Here is a 19,881-nt window from a genome sequence, read left to right on the forward strand (position 1 = left end):
GAATCAAAGAGCGAGCTAACGAATCACTCAGGACTCACTAACCCCCTCCCTCCTGGCTCACAGCTTCTTCTTCTTCTTGGTTGGCCACCAATGTTAAGGCGCATTACCGCCCCCTGGCTCACAGCGCAGTGGACATTTAGATGAGAAAATATATTTGACACACTTAACGAAAATACTAATAAAATGCAAATAAATAAAATAAATGTTTATTAAGCAATTTTGATAGGAAGTTGCTTAATTTTAGAAATGTTTTTGCTCTTTTTTCTCTATAAAATTGTTTTGTTTTGTTTTTTTGAATCATTCATCTTAGCAGTGGGATTTACATGAAAGGGGAAACAAATTAAGTTTGAGTGAAAATGTAAAATTTTTGCACTCTCTGGTCAACTGACTCAGTGAATCAAATGACTCAAAAAAACCCGATTCACTTTGGTGAGTGACTCATTAACACTCGATTCAGTAAAAAGAATCAAATTTACCATCACTAATGCATTGAAAACTTGTCAGCCAACACTAAACTGCAACTGTCTGATAAAGCTTGTGCTCACTTTAGATGAGTGAAAATATATCTTCCACAGTACCCGTGTGTTAATGTGCTGGTACACATGCATCAATTATCAATAATGTGCATCCATTCTGTCACTACTAGAGATGGGAATTCCAGCTCTTTTTAGAGAACCGGCTCTTTCGGCTCGGCTCACTAAAAACAGCCGGCTCTTTCAGCTTCCAACCGGCTCTTCAGGTTGTTTTGTTGCTTTAATTAATTTATTATCAACAACAATATAAAATAATGCACAAAAGAAATTACTAATGTAAAAAAAACATGGTTTTATTTATCTGTTTCCATATAAATATATACGGTGGCCCTAGAGACAAAGCACGTACAAACTCCAAAACACATTACTAGTGTTAACTAACCTTCCAAAACAGAGCTACCTAGATCATATAAATTACACGATTGAAAGCATATTGTATTGTTTGTGTATTTATACACAGGCACTCATATATATTCAAATAAAATAAAAAAAGTTAATTTACCTGTTACTACCACATACCAAATCTGGTCGTTGGTACTTCTTGGCTTGTGTAGCCACTAGGTAACAAAAGCTCAACACTGCCCCTAGCATCCTGGAGCACTTCTCTTGTGTTTTGGAGTTTGTACGCACTTCTGAGTTTTTACGCGCTTTGGAGTTTGCACGTGTTTTGGAGTTTGTAGGCGCTTCTGAGATTTTACGTGTTTTGGAGTTTTTACGTGCTTCTGAGTTTGTATGTGTTTTGGAGTTTGTACGTGCTTCGGAGTTTGTACGTGTTTTGTCTCTAGGGGCCACCGTAAATAAACTTATTTATTCACTTGACATAAGATGTAATAAATAAATCATATAATACAAAAAACAACTATTTACATTTCAACTTTAAACTATTTAAATTTTAAACAAATTTAAAGTGAAACAACACAAAACATTGCAAACCACAACACAATTAAATATAAATTAAAATGTGAAAAACAAAAAGAAGATGCACATTTTCTGTCATATAGGCCTGCATGAATAAACTTTCTGAATCCTTTATCATCCACAACTGAAAATAGTTGTGGATAATTACTATACCTTTCTAATGTAGTGATGTGAGAATCATGAACAAATCGTTCAATGCTCGAGAATCACTTTACTGACTCGTGAATCATGATTCACAAGCCCAACTGACTCACTGACTCACCCCTGTTGCGGTTAGCAAACTAATTTCATTAGTAGAAATATATCTAGCTTAAAATTAAAATTGTGGGAAAAAGAACAACAGCCAGTTTCTTAACAAAAACATTTCTGCTCTGAACTGAAAGAAAAAACCCTGAGTAGAAAGTTCACATCAAGACAATAGCTGTGTCCCAAAACGTCGGCTGCATCCTTTGGAGGCCACATTTGAAGGCCCATTAGCAGAGGTGGGACCAAGTCATTGTTTTGCAAGTCTCAAGTAAGTCTCAAGTCTTTATCCTCAAGTCTCAAGTCAAGTCTCAAGTAATGTCAGGCAAGTCAGAGTCGAGTCTCAAGTCACTGGTGTAAAAGTCCAAGTAAAGTCACAAGTCTGAAATTTTGAATTTCAAGTCCTTTCGAGTCTTTAAAAAACCCCCGAAAAAAAGCATGTTGCAGTTATATGCTAAATGTAAATATTAGACCATGTAATTTTTAAATCTGTGTTTTTCTCAACACATGACAAAATAGTGAACTTAGAAAATATACACAAATTGTGAAATTGCACCTCTTTAAAATGCAGCTCAATTAAACCTAGCTCCAAGAATAATTTTCACCGACAGTTCTGAGATAAGCTGCATGTTATTCTTGGATGCGGTTGTAGGACTGGCTTTAAAATCGCATGACAAAAATATCATACATAAATAAATGATATTTTTTTAAAAATATCATAAAAAAAAAAAACTGCATCACCAACGTAGCCTGGAAAACATTTGCTAGTTAGATGAAGTCAGCTATCTCATCGTAGCATATTTATATGCATATTTATAATTATACGCTTCTTGGAGTGAGTGCATACACTCATGAAGTTTAGTAACTTCCGGTCACTGCAACAAGCCCAGGTACAGTTTACCGACGGATGGGTGCAGGACCTTGAAATGCACCGTGTAGAAAGTAAAGACCATCGTACGTATCATAAGTTTACCAGTCTCACAAATCGTCGTCATAAATACACATTCGTTAACCGTTTATTAATAGGACCTTTGAGCTCAATGGTAATTAATTAGCAGTGGAAATAATTTCTGGTAGCATCACAGAAATGTAGCAGTGACAATAATATTGTATGCTGTAATCGTACTGGACAATTAGTGATACAAAACAACCGTTTTATCCTGTGAACAAAAGTATATGTTTTTGTCAATGTACCATAATAACAGAAGCGAAACGCAATATTGTGTCAGGACAATTCACTGTTTATGCACAATAAACACAATAAATAAAGGAGCATAGCGCGACAATTTCTGTTCAGCGCCAGACTTGCTTGTAACCTATATCACCAATTATGTTAAGAAAAATGACGTATTAACTACAACAGCAGACTGACCTTTGTGGAAATGCTTGGAGCAGACTAACCTGTGAGCTGGAGTGTTCTGGGACGTTATATTTGGTCTTTGAATGGCTGCAATCCAGTCGCCTCTTTGTTACTTCGGAAACATGGCTTGAACAATTTCTCTTCAACGACGTAATCCGATAACAACCGATGTCTTTACCCGTCGGCTTCCCGTGGCTGTCATGCGACCGGCTATTGCAGTTAATAATACAACAGCTTCTTGACATTTTTGTGTTTCTTTTTATCGCTGTATAACTGATTTTAATTGAAAGCCTGCGTGCGCTAGTACCGCTTGCCACGAGTTCCCAGAATCCTTTGCGGTTCTACCCGTGAATGACGTCACATTTTCAATCTCTATATAATATGCATGTTAAATTTTATATTTGGGGTAAAATATAAAGTCTTTTCAAGTAAACCGGTTCAAGTCCAATTCAAGTCCCAAGTCATTGGTGTAAAAGTCCAAGTCAAGTCACAAGTCTTAGAACATTTTTTCAAGTCAAGTCTAAAGTCATAAAATTAATGACTCGAGTCTGACTCGAGTCCAAGTCATGTGACTCGAGTCCACACCTCTGCCGATTAGGCAACGAAGGCTGTCCCAATTCGTCGACTCTTTCAAATGCGGCTGACAAATGCGTCCTTCATTTCCCCGAATTTGAAGGATGGGTCAGGTGTGTCCTTTGTGACCCACCATATCCCAGAATTCATAGCGCGGCCCAGCCAATTTCAGTTTCCAACAATGGTGGCCGCTTCTAAGTTTTAAAATTACTCTTACCAATCTTTCTGGGTCACAAAATAAACTTTCAATATATTTTCAGGCGAGAAAATAGCTGTGTAAACTTCAAGTCTCTGCTTGGTTTATCAAGACATGGCATATTTGCAAAACTGCGCCAACATTTTCGGAGACATATGTTACCCACCCGCTCAATAGCTAGCCAGGGGTTCAATGGTCACTCGAGCCGGCGAGAGCAGCGGACACCCGGCTTCATTGTTTTCAGACCCCGCTGCTACTACTCAGGTTAAGCATGATACATAAGTCACTCGGATAACTTAAAAATGTAATTGTTTGGCTTTTTTCGGGGTTTTATTCATTCCGGAGCAAATCGGTTTGGCTGAGATCAAAGTTATTAGATTATTAGATTAAATAAAACTGTATTAATCCATCGGGTGGGTTCCTCCGGGATTTTCACACAGCTGAATAAACATCAAACAGAAAACTGTTTAAACAGAAGTGTGAGATGGTCGAGAATTTACGGCAGTGTCCTGTTGTATTTTAGATGGCAAGGAGCAGACGGCTGAGTTTATGAAACTCCACCGACACAGCAGTGATGCAAATCTGAAGGCTAGACCATCCAATCTCAAAGCCTCGCACTTCCGGCCTTCTCGGTCTTCGAAGGACCCAGCCCGTAGATCGTAGATCGCGAAGGCTGGGTCCTCCGAAGGATGCAGCCTACGTTTTGGGACACAGCTAAAAGCTCCTCGGTTCACAGTAGCATCATTCAGCTAACATGCTAACAGCACATTTGAGTTACTCACCCCCTCCCTTTCTGTGCTGAATCGTAGCTGTCACTACCCGATCCGTACCGGAAACCCGATCGGTACCCCGCATGCGCGAAAGGTTTCTACTTCCGGTCGTAGCGTTTTACGATAGTTATGGGTCAGAGTATCTGTTAAGATGAATAACAAGTATATCTTAAAATGTTTGCAATAATGAAGCATTTCAGTACAATGTAGACAAAAACGAAAAATAAAAAGAAAGTTACGGATCAGGACTCTCCGATCCTTACTGCGCATGTGTAAAGTCTGACCGTACAAATCGGGTCTACCCGATCTGTACCGCGCATGTGCAGATGTTTTCTTCTTCTTCTGTTCGTTTAATGGCAGTTTACTCCCCAGTGTACGAGGATACCGCCACCTGCTGACTGACCGAATAAACCCTATTATAAACTGAATTATCGTCATTACAAACGTGTGTTAAATCTGATTTAGCGATAGTCGAGTGTGTTTATGCTTGTCTGTGAGGAGAGGATTGTTGGAATAGTGATGATGATGTGCGCTATCACTGTCAATTGTCAGTAAACACTTAATCTGGTTGATGAATCTACACGTGAGATATTACAAAGTCTGCATTATTAACTCTGTAATTAGGCGCCATTCTTCTTATTTTACGGCGCTGTTGCTCAATCGGGGGACGCTCTCTGTTGAGGAGAAAAGCATGAATTTCTTTGTGTACGGATTATCCATTGTTTAAATGTCCCGAGCAGTCGAAAAGGAGGCAGAGCTGTTGAGAAATGCTAGGAGCTAACTGGGCGCTAACCGTATCATTCAAATATATTGAATGTCGCAATGTTGGCAAAGAGAGGAAGTGACGTAAGATTTGCGCATGCGGGGTACTGATCGGGTTTCCGGTACGGATCGGGTAGTGACAGTAGCAACGAATCACTCAGGACTCACTCAGGACTCACTCATGCCCTCCCTCCTGGCTCACAGCTTCTTCTTCTTCTTGGTTGGCAACCAATGTTAAGGCGCATTACTGCCCCCTGGCTCAGTGGACATTTAAATATATATAAAAATATATATTTGATACATTTGAGGAAAATACAAATAAAATGAAATAAAAATAAATAAAATAAATGTGCACTTTAGAAATTTTTTTTGCTCTATAAAAATTGTTGTTTTTCTTTTTCAATCACTCATCTTAGCAGTAGGATATACATGAAAAGAGAAAAAAATTAAGTTTAAATGAAAATGTATTTTTTGCACTCTCTGGGCAACTGACTCAGTGATTCAAATGATTCAAAAAACACGATTCACTTTGGTGAGTGACTCATTGAAACTCAATTCAGTAAAAATAATCAAATTTACCATCACTATTCTAATGTGACAATGTTGTATCTTGTTGTTGTCTCTGGCTCTCTTTCTCTCTCTTTCCCTCCGGCTCTGTTTCTGTGCTACTGCGAGTGCAACTACCGCCCCTCCCCCCTCTTCCCAGCGCAAAGCACAAGGCTCGCGTGCGGAGTGAAGCGGAAAAAAAGTGCAAGAGAGAGGTTAAGAGAAAGAAAAAAAACAACACGGCTCCGTCGTTCACTTTAAAGAGCCGTGTCTAAGAGCCATTTTGTTCGCGACCGACACATCACTAGTCACTACCCTGCTTTTGCACACCACTTTCTTATATGCGTTTTTCTTGTTAACACACAGAGCACACATTGCACACGCAAAGTCAGCTGATCTCATCCGATGCAGATTTGCTCCTTGATCAAGTGACATTTGTCCGGATTTTTGGCACGAGTGGCATCGGATCACCACCGCAGGTGGATCGCCCGATTTTCATACCCAGCCCAGCTGATATTAACCAGAGTAATTTACTAAAATTATATGCACTCCTGTTATTAAGTCCAGTTCAGTCTGCTAATGCTGATACGAACGTTAATAGGTGTGTTGCCTAAGCCTAATAATTCAAATAACAGGCTTGAAATTTACCCGTTATTGTTTTTTCTCTGTATTGTAAATTCTGTCTAAGAAGAAATCTGAGGCTGCTGTTGTGAGAATGAACTACCAAAGCTTTTTCTGAATAAATCAATAAAGATCCATTTATGGAAAGCTGTGATGAAGGCAGTTTTTTCTTTAATTATATCCAACAATATAACATATTTGACCACTTTTAATTGATTTTTCTAACTTTTTAATTATTAATTATTATCTAATTTCTAGTAAGTGGCCCAGCCCAGGCCCTCCTATATTTTTATGTATGTGGCCCTCAGTGAAAAAAGTTTGGACACCCCTGATCTAAAGACATGAACACATTCAGGAAATCCCTTAAAGCATCATTAACAAGTTTGTGGAATATATTGTGCGAGTGAGTGGCATAACTAGGTACTAGGTACTTGAAGTGACCAAGGGGTGTGTTTTCCATTGGTCAGCTCTGCTTCTTATGACAAATTGCTTCTAATGCCACCAGATGGATAGCTGGTGTAACCAATGTTGCTGTCCGCATATGGAGCTGCCATGGGGGAGGCCATGACTGTCTCATCTGTGGAGGAAAGAGAAGAAACCTTAGTATCAATAAACTCAATAAAAGTGTTAAGTGATGAGAATGTGTTGAGCTCCAACTAGTATGCTAAAGAGCTCAGAGTCTTGGCTTACTTGAAGTAGGAAATTATTGAGATGCCTTGGGGAATGGCCAAAAGTGTGACTGGTTCAAGGTAGGTTGTAGAAGCCAAAGAAGAGTGGGCAGACAGAAGAGTTTGACAGAGGTCCGAGGGAGCAAGAAGGCGTCGAGCAGGCAGGTGAGTATAAAAAGGATTCATGGGAGCCACCAGAAAGCGCGTAGGCAGGTGACCATGGAAATACTCACCTCTCTACTTGCCAAAAGAATAAGAAGTTAGCACATGAGGGAAGAGCACAAATAGCCGACCTGTTTATCACACTAAGCTGATAATCTGATCACATCTGAATGGCAACGCTGTTCCTTTTGAACTGTGGCTGATGGATCGCAGGTGGTCTGCTCAGAAACCAGAAAGACTCTACTCCACAGTGGCAGAGTATCTCTGCTGCACATCTCAACAGTAAAGGAAAAAACATTTACAGACCAGTGGCTGATTATGAGACATGGGTATGTACACATCCGAGTCATTTTCTTGAGGTTGTTCACTCAGAACAGAAGCAGATAGCCTGGAGGATCTTTAAGTGAGAGGTATACCATTTTAGAGTTAACATCAATTTGAAATTACTGAGAGAGATGTTACACTTTATTGAATGGAATTCCTGACTGGGTAAACATTTCTGTAAAGACAGAAATGGAGCCCATAGTGATTTGTTAAAGGATATAAAAGCCTTACATTCTTTACAATAATTTCACCCCACACCACACATGTTTTCAGTTTTAGTATTTTCATGTATTTAGTATTTGATTTTCTTTGGCCATTTTATTATATTTTATATTTATATATTTATGGGAAAAATATATTATGCAATGTACTAATGGTTTAATGGTTAATGGTTTAATTATTTATATAGCACATTTAATTACAACAGGAGCGTTGACCAAAGTGCTGTACAAGAATACAACATACATAATAAAAAAACTGTACAGCAATACAACATACCTAATAAAATAACAAATAACTCTCATGCTGTATTAAAAGCCAATAAATAAAAATGCGTTTTAAGATAAGATTTAAAAAGATTGACAGTGGGAGCCTGTCTGATGTATAGGGGTAAATTATTCCACAGCTTAGGCGCTACGACTGCAAATGCTCGATCACCTCTATGAACCAGCCTCAACCTTGATACAGCTAAAAGCAAAAGATCACTTGATCTAAGAGATCTAAAGGGGGTATAAGTCTGCAAGACGTCAGACAAATACACAGGAGGATGTCCATTCAGGGCTTTGTAGGTCAACAATAAATTTTTAAAGTTAATTCTGAAGCGGACAGGGAGCCAATGAAGAGAGGCGAGCACTGGGGAAATGTGTTCACATCCTTTAGTACGTGTCAGAAGACGAGCTGCAGCATTCTGGACCAACTGCAGCCTTGCCAGGCAGGTCTGACTACAGTATAAGGAGTTACAGTAGTCCAGCTGGGATATAATAAAAGCATGAATCGCCCGTTCTAAGTTTTTAAAAGATGAAAATGATCTCACCTTAGATAAAAGCCTCAGTTTGAAGAAGGACCGCTGTACGACTGAGCTAATTTTTTTTTCAAAGGTGAAATTGCTGTCAAATATAACCCCCAAATGTTTTGGCATGCGATTTGACAAAATTTGTGTGAGCTGTTACTCACATAACACTGAACTGTATTAGAAAGAAAATATGAACAGGGAACTGTTAACAAGTCCGAATCATAACGCGCAGTGTTGCCTGTAGTGTCTTTTGATTGATTGTCTGTTTTTTAACTCTGTGAAAAAGAAAAAGAAAGTATTGAAATAGGAAATAACCTTTATTTGGCACAAGTGTACTGAGTGCCTTCAAGGACACACTCAGTACACTTAGTGCCTGGAAGAATGCCCAGGTTGCAAAAAAAAGGTAATATATGCTCGTTAAAGTACACACACTCATAACTGTTCTTGTGAGAAGCCCATAGAAGGAAAAATGGTACTGTGTGACAGTTTTAAGGCAAAGGAGGGTGGAAGTGATAAAATGTAATAAAAAGCTCACTGGTACCTTCCCCCTTTGAGCACTTGCATGAAACCTTGTATTTGGTGCTTTTGCTCCCTTGCAAGAATTTTTATTCAGTTTACTTCTGAGATATATCTACATATGTATTCATATGTATTATTCTTGAAGGTTTTTGAAATACTATTTATAATAAATGAACATTGTAAAATAAAATGTATATTGTAATCAATAATCGCATAACGTGCATTGGGAGGAGGCCCCGGGGCAGACCCAGGACACGCTGGAGAGATTATATCTCTCGGCCTGGGAACGCCTTGGTGTTCCCCTGGATAAGCTGGAGGAGGTCCCAGGACACACTGGAAAGATTATATCTCTCGGCTGGCCTGGGAGCGCCTGGGTGTTCCCCCAGATAAGCTGGAGGAGGTGGCTGGGGAGAGGGAGGTCTGGGCCTCTCTGCTTAGGCTGCTGCCCCCGCGACCCAGCCTCGGATAAAGCGGATGAAGATGGATGGGTGCATTGATATTTTTACCACTAGCTTTTGGATTTTACTTTTTTTTTTTTTTTCCTGTTCACCCGTTTAATCAGTGACTGACAAGATAATAAATGGAAACAGGCAACTTTGTATTTTGCTGCCCTGATTCATGCTTATTACACAAAAATTTCCATACATGTTTCCTTTTAATAAGCCAGAACATTGAACACTATATTTAATCTATTATTATTTTTAAGAAAAGTTGAATGCTGGAAACCCAAGTTAGGATTATATAAAGAATTATCAAATGGTAAAACTATGATATTATGCTAAAACATCAGCCAAAATTAACTTACTATTGAATAATGAGATTATTACCAGCTCCCTATTACCAACTCCTTTTTCTGGTAACTGAGTAGTAGTAGTAACTTGGAAATTTCCAAATTATTACCTTATTATTGCCCCCTTGGTATTCCACTACTACCATATTATTACTGAGCTGTAATAGAGTGCTATCCAATCATCTGAAAACAAAAAAAAATCCCAAAAGATGGGTACACATTTCAAAGTAATAATGTAAATCTACTTTTAATATCACAAATTGCAAGCAATCACAAACAAGGCCCAGAAGAACTCTACCTCCATCCTTTCTTTTTTAGGATACTTCCCAAGACAGCTTCAGCTCTTGGAAAAGAATTAATGAAAGAGAGAGAGAGAGATTTTTTAAAATGTGGCTATTAAAAAAAAACTCAATTAAATTAATAAATGTTATACACCAAAAAGTTATTCTTTTGCCCTATGACATCCAGCTAGGCTCCAGTCCCCCTGTGACCTTGAATTAATCCTAACCCTTAAGGAAATGAATGAACTGATGGATCAGTAGTTCAAACCTACAGTTACTGTCTTGCAAAGTTAGTTGTTCTGTCTCATATCTCTAAAATAACTAGGCAGCATCCAATGCAATACAACTACTTGGATGCATGTATGTAACTTTGCATAAACAAAACATTTGTCCAGTCACTTTTTATTCAAACAAATTGAAATATAGTAATACTTACTTTCCAGAGTTATAGACTTCAGCTGTGTCAAACAAGTTGATTCCATTCTCGTATGCTATTGTCATGAGTTCTTCTGCCACCTTCAGAAGAAAAACATAATAACTATAAAGATAAGCAGCTGCTGCACAATTATATTTAGGAACATTTTTACCTTAGTCAACGTTTGATAAATATTAGCTTACACTACATAATCCCTTGCTTAAAAATGATGACTTACATTATTTGAAAGAAAAAATAATAATAAACGAAAATGTATTAGATTACTACCACCATATTTTGCAAGTTTGCAACTGTAGCAAACCTATTAGTGCCTTTTTCAGAAGATTGAAGAACAATCTGAAAACAGATTGTAAAGTTAACTCATTTAAAAATCAGTTCAGCTTTGGTGTGTCTATTGTAATTTCTGTACTATTTATCAGCCTTATTGTGAGGTATTAGTATCTCTCTTGGTTCCTAGTACACCCTCTCTATGAAAAACAAAAGAACCTCAAGTACCTCCTAAAACAGTTTTTCGGATGCTTCAGAAAAAGCTTCTCTCTGTGCTATGTTTACTAGGCTACTGCTAACCACAAGTTTATCCTCCAAAGAATTATTCCTCAGCCAACTCCTACTTTGGATTCGGGAGACAGACACTGAATTGGGTGACCCTGAATCCTCCCTTAGTTATGCTGCAGTAGGCCTAGGCTGCTGCGGGGTTACCAGGATGGACTGAGCATTTCTTCGTTATTTACCAACTGTTAATTTGAATTTAATCATTAGCTATTATTAATCTGTGTCTCTCTTCCACAGTGTATCTTTTCTCTTGTCTCCTCAGATTGTTAGGATTTTTCTCTGTATTATTTCAAATCAAATCACTTTTATTGTCACATCACATGTGCAGGTACATTGGTACAGTACATGTGAGTAAAATTCTTGTGTGCGAGCTTCACAAGCAACAGAGTTGTGCAAAATACAATAACGTAAACAAGCAAAATACAAGAATGGCTAAATCTGAAACTAATAAATATATGTACAATATATAATAGTATATGCATTTCTGGATGTGTATACTAAATTTTTTTCTACGTGTGTGTGTGTGTGTATACACATATTTTACAAATTAAATAGAGTAAACAATAAAATAAAATATATAAAAATATTAGGGGTGCAACGATACACAAAATTCACGGTTCGGTTCGGTTCGATACTTTGGTGTCACGGTTCGATATTTTTTCGATACAAAAAAAATGTTCATGCCTTTTTAATTTGTCATTTATTAAAATTATAAATATATATTTTAACTCAAAAGTACAGTTTTTAAATTTAACGCTAACCCTTGTGCGTGTTTTTTATTTTGACAGCGAATGCGCACCTGCAGACCACTTATGTGCAGCCCTGGTTATTTAGCTCGTCATATTGCAGCCACAGAAATTATTTTGTCCATGAAACCATAAAGCTGCACTTTCTTTTTGCCTTATAGTCTGATTTGTCATAACTTCTCCGTTTTGTGGTAAGCTTTTCTTTGGCTGTCACTTCTTCACCCTGATTTGGCTCAGCAGAACTAAAATATATATCCTGCTGCTTTTACACACGCACTCACATAAGCTCAGCGATTCTCTGCGCGATCAACCTCTCACATGTTTAAGCTGCGGGAGATTTCACTTGTCATGTTTGCATAGTAAGCTAAAGATTAATAAGACGATGTCAGAGGAATTGGTGCACAAATTATCATCACTCACAGATCAGTGCTGTCGCTCTCTATACACAGTTCGCGGTATTGCAAAGTGAAAGCAAAAAACAAGTGCAAATTCAAACGCGATTTCAATATGTCACATATTGACAGTGGCTCACCGATGCCAATGACATAATAACCCAGCTACATTTCCGAAAGAATGCAAAAGCATTGACATATATTTTTCCTTCCTACAATAGCCCGACGGGCAGGGCAGAGATAGATTTTGGTACCCCGACTGGAAAAATCGCTAGCCCCGGGACGTCGGGCTAGCGATATTGCGAGCCCTGTATCTGATTGAGGAATCACTCATCTTTGGAAAAGAGAGTTTATTACAGAGAAATGTCTCTTTCCAAAATAAAAGTTATACTATCCACTTCTTCTGGGCTATATTCTCAGCAGCATAAGGAGAATCATGTGCTAACGGCTGTCTAAATGACTCGGCTAAAGTTAGTAGCATGCTTGCTTTTTTTTGTCTGCTTCCACTTGTCTTTGCACTAGGATGATGTCGGCGTAAATGTGCAGTCATATTCGTTGTGTTCCCACTAGTGCTTTCAGGTTAATCTCGTTGAAATGACCTTAACGCCACAACACGGCAAATCTCCGTTAACGAGCTACCGCCGATCGCCCCGTGCATGGGGCTAGACGGCCAACACGTTAACGAGCTAACTGCGCTAACACACTAGTTCCCACCCATGTAATTGAGCATTGCATGGCACATCCAACATACTGTTTTACTTTAGTCCATGACTCGCTTACCTTCAGGGTCATACGTCACATGAAAACCAAAATAATTCCAAACGCCAGATCTGAATGAGAGTGGGGGAGGTGCCCTGCGCTCTTCCTTCTGACTATGCTGTCTGTGTTGAGCACTCAGTGAATCTGCGTTCGACTACTCCGCCTAGGCTGCACTGTCGAGCCTAGGCGGAGTAGTCGAACGCAGATTCACTGAGCGCTCAACACAGACAGCATCGTCAGAAGGAAAGTTGATAAAATAAATTACAAATTTTGTATTGTTCGATACATATGCATACCGAACCGAAAGCACTGTATCGAACGGTTCAATATCGATACGAATATCGTTGCACCCCTAAAAAATATACAGAGTTGAGACATGTGCAAAACAGTGGCATTACTGTACAGTATGGAGTGCATAATGTTGAAGTTCTAGTAGTGAAGGTGAGGTGTCTATGACGTGTTCAGCAGTCTGATGGCCTGGTGGAAGAAGCTGTCTCTCAGTCTGCTGGTTCGGGACCGGATGCTGCAGAACCTCCTTCCTGAGGGAAGTAGTCTGAACAGTTTATGGCTGGGGTGACTGGAGTCCTTGATGATCCTCCCCACTTTCCTCAGGCAGCGCTTCCTGTACGATCAGCGGGGCCTATCGCGCGGTGCCGCGCGCTTCACTCGGACTTTCTGATCACGTCATGATCCACCTAATCCCCGCGTACAGACAGAGGCTGAAGCTCTCCAAACCTGTCGTGAGGACCAAAAAACTGTGGAGCAACGAGGCTGTGGAGGAGCTTCGCACGTGTTTGGAGACCACAGACTGGGACACAATGAAGGCTGCTTCTAACAGCTTGGACGAGTTTACGGACACTGTCATCTCCTATATCCACTTCTGTGAGGACAGCATTGTGCCATCACGCACCAGGGTGAGTTATAACAATGACAAACCCTGGTTTACCCCTAAACTCAAAAAGCTGTGGCTGGAAAAGAGTAAGGCGTTCAGAAGCGGAGACAGGGACTGCTACAGAGAGGCCAAGTACAGGTTCACTAAGGAAGTGGACATTGCCAAACATCAGCACTCTTAGAAGATGCAGCAGCAGTGTCACTGCATCATTTCATGTCTGGCACTGATCACCACCTGCACTCATGTATATATCTTTCTACGTAGCACTCATAATTCTTATTCTCATGTATATATGTTTGGCACTGATCACCACCTGCACTCATGTATATATCTTTCTACGTAGCACTCATAATTCTTATTCTCATGTATATATCTCATGTATATCTCATGCACATATCTTTCTTTCTACATAGCACTTTAATTCTTATTGTCTGCACTGAAGCACCGCAGCAATTTCCTAATGTTGTAAACCTCAACATCTGGCAATAAACCCATTCTGATTCTGATTCTGATTCTGTAGATGTCTTGGAGGGAGGGAAGCTCACCTCCAATTATCCGTTCAGAGCACCGCACTACTCGCTGGAGAGCTTTGCAGTTGTAGGCGGTGCTGTTGCCATACCAGGTGGTGATGCATCCAGTGAGGATGCTCTCAATGGCACAGTGATAGAAGGTCCTGAGGATGCGGGGATTCATGCCAAATCTTTTCAGTCTCCTGAGAAAGAAGAGGCGCTGTTGCGCCTTCTTCACTGTTTTGTTTATGTGTACTGTCAGTGCGCCCCAGGGTGGCTGTGGCTACAATGTAGCTTGCCATCACCAGTGTGTGAATGTGTGTGTGAATGGGTGGATGACTGGATATGTAAAGCGCTTTGGGGTCCTTAGGGACTAGTAAAGCGCTATATAAATACAGGCCATTTACTGACCACGTAAGATCCTCAGCCAGATGTACCCCAAGGAACCGGAAGCTGCTCACTCTCTCCACAGCAGCGCTGTTGATGGTGATGGGGGTGTGTACTTCTCTGCACCTCCGGAAGTCCACTATCAACTCCTTTGTCTTTGCGACGTTGAGTGTGAGATGGTTGTCTTGACACCAGTGGGTCAGGGCGCTGACCTCCTCCCTGTAGGCCGTCTCATCACCGTTGGTGATAAGACCCACCACTGTAGTGTCGTCCGCAAACTTCACAATATTTTAGGGTCTTGCAGTGACTGCTGTTCTGATTTGGAACTGTATAAATTAGGTTTATGCATAGGTTCAATAAGGACACCTATGCATTCATCTGCCTGCTTTCCTGGGTTTTTGATGCTAATTTATTCTTTGCTTCACCATCACTTTCCTGAGTATTAATTTTTCTATGTCAATAAATCATGTTCAGTTCTTCCAAATATTATCTCCAAATTTAATCACTGAACTGAATCTCCAGTGGCGCTACTTTCTTACTTTCTCCAGTACACTTACTTTTGCTTGTGACACTTGTAAACATTATTCCCCTGTGTATGTCACGAAAGAGGGCATGGGCAGGATTTTTGGTTGAGGTGCCATGTTTCTGGGCCAAACAAAGCGCTAGTGAAAGAGGAGCCAAAGGACACGGATAACACCAGCTATGGTTCGTACTTGCTGTGCGGTCGGTTGTAATGTTAGACCGCACAACACCGGCAAGGGAATAAGCTTGAAAAAGGTTTATCTTTTCATTCTTTCCCCACCTGGAAGCAATATGAGGCCGCTCATGTATCGGATGTTACCAAAAGAAGGCGTCTAGTCTGGATAGCAGCTGTGAGACGAGCTGATATCCAGTTCTCTTCCATCTCCAAATATCTGTTGGTGTGCTCCAGAAATTTTCATTCCGGTAAGCTCTACATATGTTCATATCACTCTTTATCCGGTCTTTAAGTCTGACGTCACTAGCCGTGTTTGGGCTCAAATTCCGCTGCAGGTCCAAAAATCTAACGATCACTGTGGCATCACTGAGAGTTGAAAAACGATCTAAAGTCTTTCATTTGTAATAAAATGATCAGCGTTCTGCTCTACCAGGTGTAACAATTGAGTTTATCATCCAGGCATCCATGAAAACTAAACAGAATTCATGACATTTAACGGAGTTAGAAATTAGCAGGAAGTTTTGGAAACAAATTCAAACGTACACCTCTGCTCTCACTTCCAACATAAATGAAGACAGAAAACTAAACAGCAGTGACGTTTGTAGGGTTACTGAAGTTTGGCTAGCTGGTATATAATGATGTGCTACGTGACCGCTAGCAACACAGCTGTGTGAGCATAATATAAACATGCTAACTTTTTTCCACTTGATGAAAGTTAAAGTGAGGATTCTCGGTGGTCAGGAACAAATGTAATCTTATGGCAGAATGCTGTAAACCAGCGGTCCCCAACCTTTTTTGCGCCACGGACCGGTTTATGCTCAACAATATTTTCACGGACCGGCCTTTAAGGTGTCGCGGATAAATACAACAAAATAAAACTAGTACCGGTACCGAAAAAAAGAAAATTTATTCATAACACATGTGAAAAGACCAAGGAAAACAGAGTAAACGATAAAAACGATAACAAAATAATGCTGAAAACCAATAAAAACCCTGAAAACTATACATTTCACACCTGAGCCTCAACTCTCGCGGCCCGGTACCAAATGATTCACGGACCGGTACTGGTCCGAGGCCCAGGGGTTGGGGACCACTGCTGTAAACCGACCAAACTTCAGCCAGGAGAACAACTGAGATAATTCATCCACAAGGATGAATAGGTTAGTCAATCATATACTGCTGCATGGGCTGGGCTGTAGCTACATCGTAAGGTTTTCAAAACTGAGCTTTAAAATGATAAGATAAGATAAGATAAGATAGAACTTTATTAATCCCTCGGGTGGGTTCCTCTGGGAAATTCGACTTCCAAAAAAAGCACAGCAACGACCGAAGTTACAGTTACAGAACTGTTATATATATATATACACACACACACACACACACACACACACACACACATATATAAATAATGATTAGCGGTAATAAAAGCCAAGGGAGGCCAACAGTGATCACTGACTGTTTTTAGGAGCTTTTTTTAGATTAAATAGAATAAAATACAAAACATTAAACATGTTAACAACACAAAAGCCATATTAAATGCAGACTACTTTAGGCCCAGAAGCAGGATTCCTCACGCCACCACTTAAAGACCGGATAGCCCATTTGTTTTATTTTCGATGCACTCTGAGGTCATAGCAAATTAGAACAAACATCCTAATGAGTAATTTTGCAGAACTATGTTCTATTTATAGAGTTGCTAATTATTTGGCATTATTGCAAGAAAACCAGCCTATGAAATGGATAAAACACATCGTGACTGGGTTCCAGCACTACACAAGGGGCACTCCGAAATCCCTGCTTCAAACATACCACCATGCCAATCAGATTACTTATTTCATGTGAGGGTGAAGAGGTGACCCTTCTGGATAAGATGGTGAAGGTTTGCTGGGTTTTGGTGAACAGTGTGGTAGTAAAACAAGGGAAAAATTAAACTTGCTCTTGTTAAATATTCTTAAGTCTTGTGCTGTATAAATAGTGGTAATTTTTCAAAAGATACAGTAAATTAATTAGTGTTAGTAGTGGGTGACATCATGTATATGCTGTCATGATTTTGTGTAAACATTTTGTCATTTGTAAACTATAAATGACATGGATTCTACATTGTAACTGATGTGATGTTCTATAAAGTGGTTTTAATAAAAATAAAAAAGGCAAAAATTAGTTTGTTTTTTTATTCAACTTTTGAACAGTGGTACTCAGTCAGTACATATTCAGTAAAGGCAAATTATTTACATGGCAGTGCACTTCAGCCATAAATCTAGACCCCTAGATAAAACATTATGGGTCATTCCCACAACCCACAGCTTTACTGTGTTCCAGCAAAGTATCCAATAGCAATGACAACTCCTCCACAGTAGCAGGTGGGATTTTTCTTTTTTGAGGACGGCTCCTTTTACCTTTCAATATGGATGATCTGTTTATGTTTTGATCGAGAGCCGTTTTTTGGGCAGCAGAAGAGAAGAAGTCTATCTTATGGCCAACCTCTGGCTGTATCTTGTAGTGATGTGTTGGTCGCGAACGAAACGGCTCTTAGAGCCGGGTCTTTGACGTGAACGACGCGAGCCGGCTCCTAATCGCCAGCCGTGTTTTTTCTTTTTTTTCCTTCTCTCACCCTCTCTCCCGCACTTTTTTCCGTTTCACTCCGCATGCGAGCCTTGTGCATTGTGCTGGGAAGAGAGAGGAGTGGCGGTAGTTACACTCGCAGTAGCACAGGAACAGAGCAGGAGGGAGAGAGAGAAAGAGAGCCAGGGACAACAATGTCGTAATCATCCACAACTATTTTCAGTTGCAGATGATAAAGGATTTAGAAAGTTTATTCATGCATATGGCAGAGAATGTGCATCTTCTTTTTGTTTTCATATTTTAATTTATATTTAATTGTGTTGTGGTTTTTTAACTCCGCCATTGCCTGGTCCCAAGTCCAGGATGAGAAAGGAGGAGGGTTGGGCGTGGGGCTAGTAACCCCACATTTTAAAAATAAGCCATGCTACAGAAACTGCAACAACAACAAATACATCCCAACAACTGCCTGGACGGGAAGACTCCTCTTCAGTGGGGCTCATGACGCATGCCGGTGAAAGCCTTCGGGAAGCCAGCTCGCTGACAAGTCTTCTTACGGCCAAGACCAGGATAGGGACCTGGAACATCAGAACCCTGTATGAAAGTGGCAAGTCAGCACAGGTGGCCAGTGAGATGAGAAGATACAGCATCAAGGTTCTCGGACTATGTGAGACCCCATGCTACAGAAACTGCAACAACAACAAATACATCCCAACAACTGCCTGGACGGGAAGACTCCTCTTCAGTGGGGCTCATGACGCATGCCGGTGAAAGCCTTCGGGAAGCCAGCTCGCCGACAAGTCTTCTTACGGCCAAGACCAGGATAGGGACCTGGAACATCAGAACCCTGTATGAAAGTGGCAAGTCAGCACAGGTGGCCAGTGAGATGAGAAGATACAGCATCAAGGTTCTCGGACTATGTGAGACCCGATGGAATGGAAGCGGCCAGACCAGACTGTCTTCAGGGAAAACCATAATCTACTCCGGGCACGAGAACGCGGACCACAATCACACCCAAGGAGTTGTGCTACTGTTGGCACCAGAGGCTACGAGGGTGCTGATGGCATGGGAACCCATCTCACCAAGACTTATGATAGCCAGGTTCAACTCCAAGGGCAGGAAGGATCATCATCATTCAATGCTATTCACCCACTAACGCAGCACAAGCAGAAGAAAAAGAAGATTTTTACAGTTCCTTGCAATCCCTTTTTGACCGGACTCCACGAAGAGACATAAAGATTGTCATGGGCGAATTGAATGCGAAGGTGGGAGGCGACAACATAGACAGAGAACTCATCATGGGCAGACAAGGCATAGGCACCTGCAACGAGAACGGAGAGCTGTTAACAGACTTCTGTTGCTTCAATGACCTAGTCATAGGTGGCACCATCTACCCACACAGGAAGATCCATAAGACCACTTGGACTTCACCAGATGGGAATACTGACAACCAGATCGACCACTACACCATCGACGGCAAGTGGAGACAAAGTATGCTGGACATCAGAGTAAGGCGTGGCGCAGATGCAGCCTCACACCATCAGCTGCTAGTGGCAACACTGAAGACCAAGCTGAGATCCATCTGTGACTCTTCTGGAAGACCACACCATAAGTTCAACATACAGTTTTTGAAAGACGTCAAGAAAGCAAAAGAGTTCAACTGGGAAGTCAGGA

The 19,881-nt window shown here is 40.5% G+C and overlaps 1 protein-coding gene across 4 annotated transcripts in view; it reads right to left on the minus strand.

Annotated features, from left to right (window-relative positions):
* The window catches only part of LOC146550612 (voltage-gated potassium channel subunit beta-2-like), a 257,376-nt gene that overhangs the window by 176,935 nt on the left and 60,560 nt on the right, over nucleotides 1-19,881 (minus strand). For all 4 annotated transcript variants that reach the window (XM_085259375.1, XM_085259376.1, XM_085259373.1 and 1 more), the window contains exons 5-6: nucleotides 10,715-10,794; nucleotides 10,296-10,340 (exon numbers count right to left, since the gene is read on the minus strand). In XM_085259375.1, the coding sequence (XP_085115501.1) occupies nucleotides 10,296-10,340; nucleotides 10,715-10,794 (125 nt within the window). The remainder of the gene's footprint in view (nucleotides 1-10,295; nucleotides 10,341-10,714; nucleotides 10,795-19,881) is intronic.

The sequence above is a fragment of the Mchenga conophoros genome, linkage group LG20, assembly GCF_057382185.1.
Source record: "Mchenga conophoros isolate Kocher_MC1m ecotype Shallow Benthic linkage group LG20, M_conophoros_male_GT1.1, whole genome shotgun sequence".
Taxonomy (NCBI): domain Eukaryota; kingdom Metazoa; phylum Chordata; class Actinopteri; order Cichliformes; family Cichlidae; genus Mchenga; species Mchenga conophoros.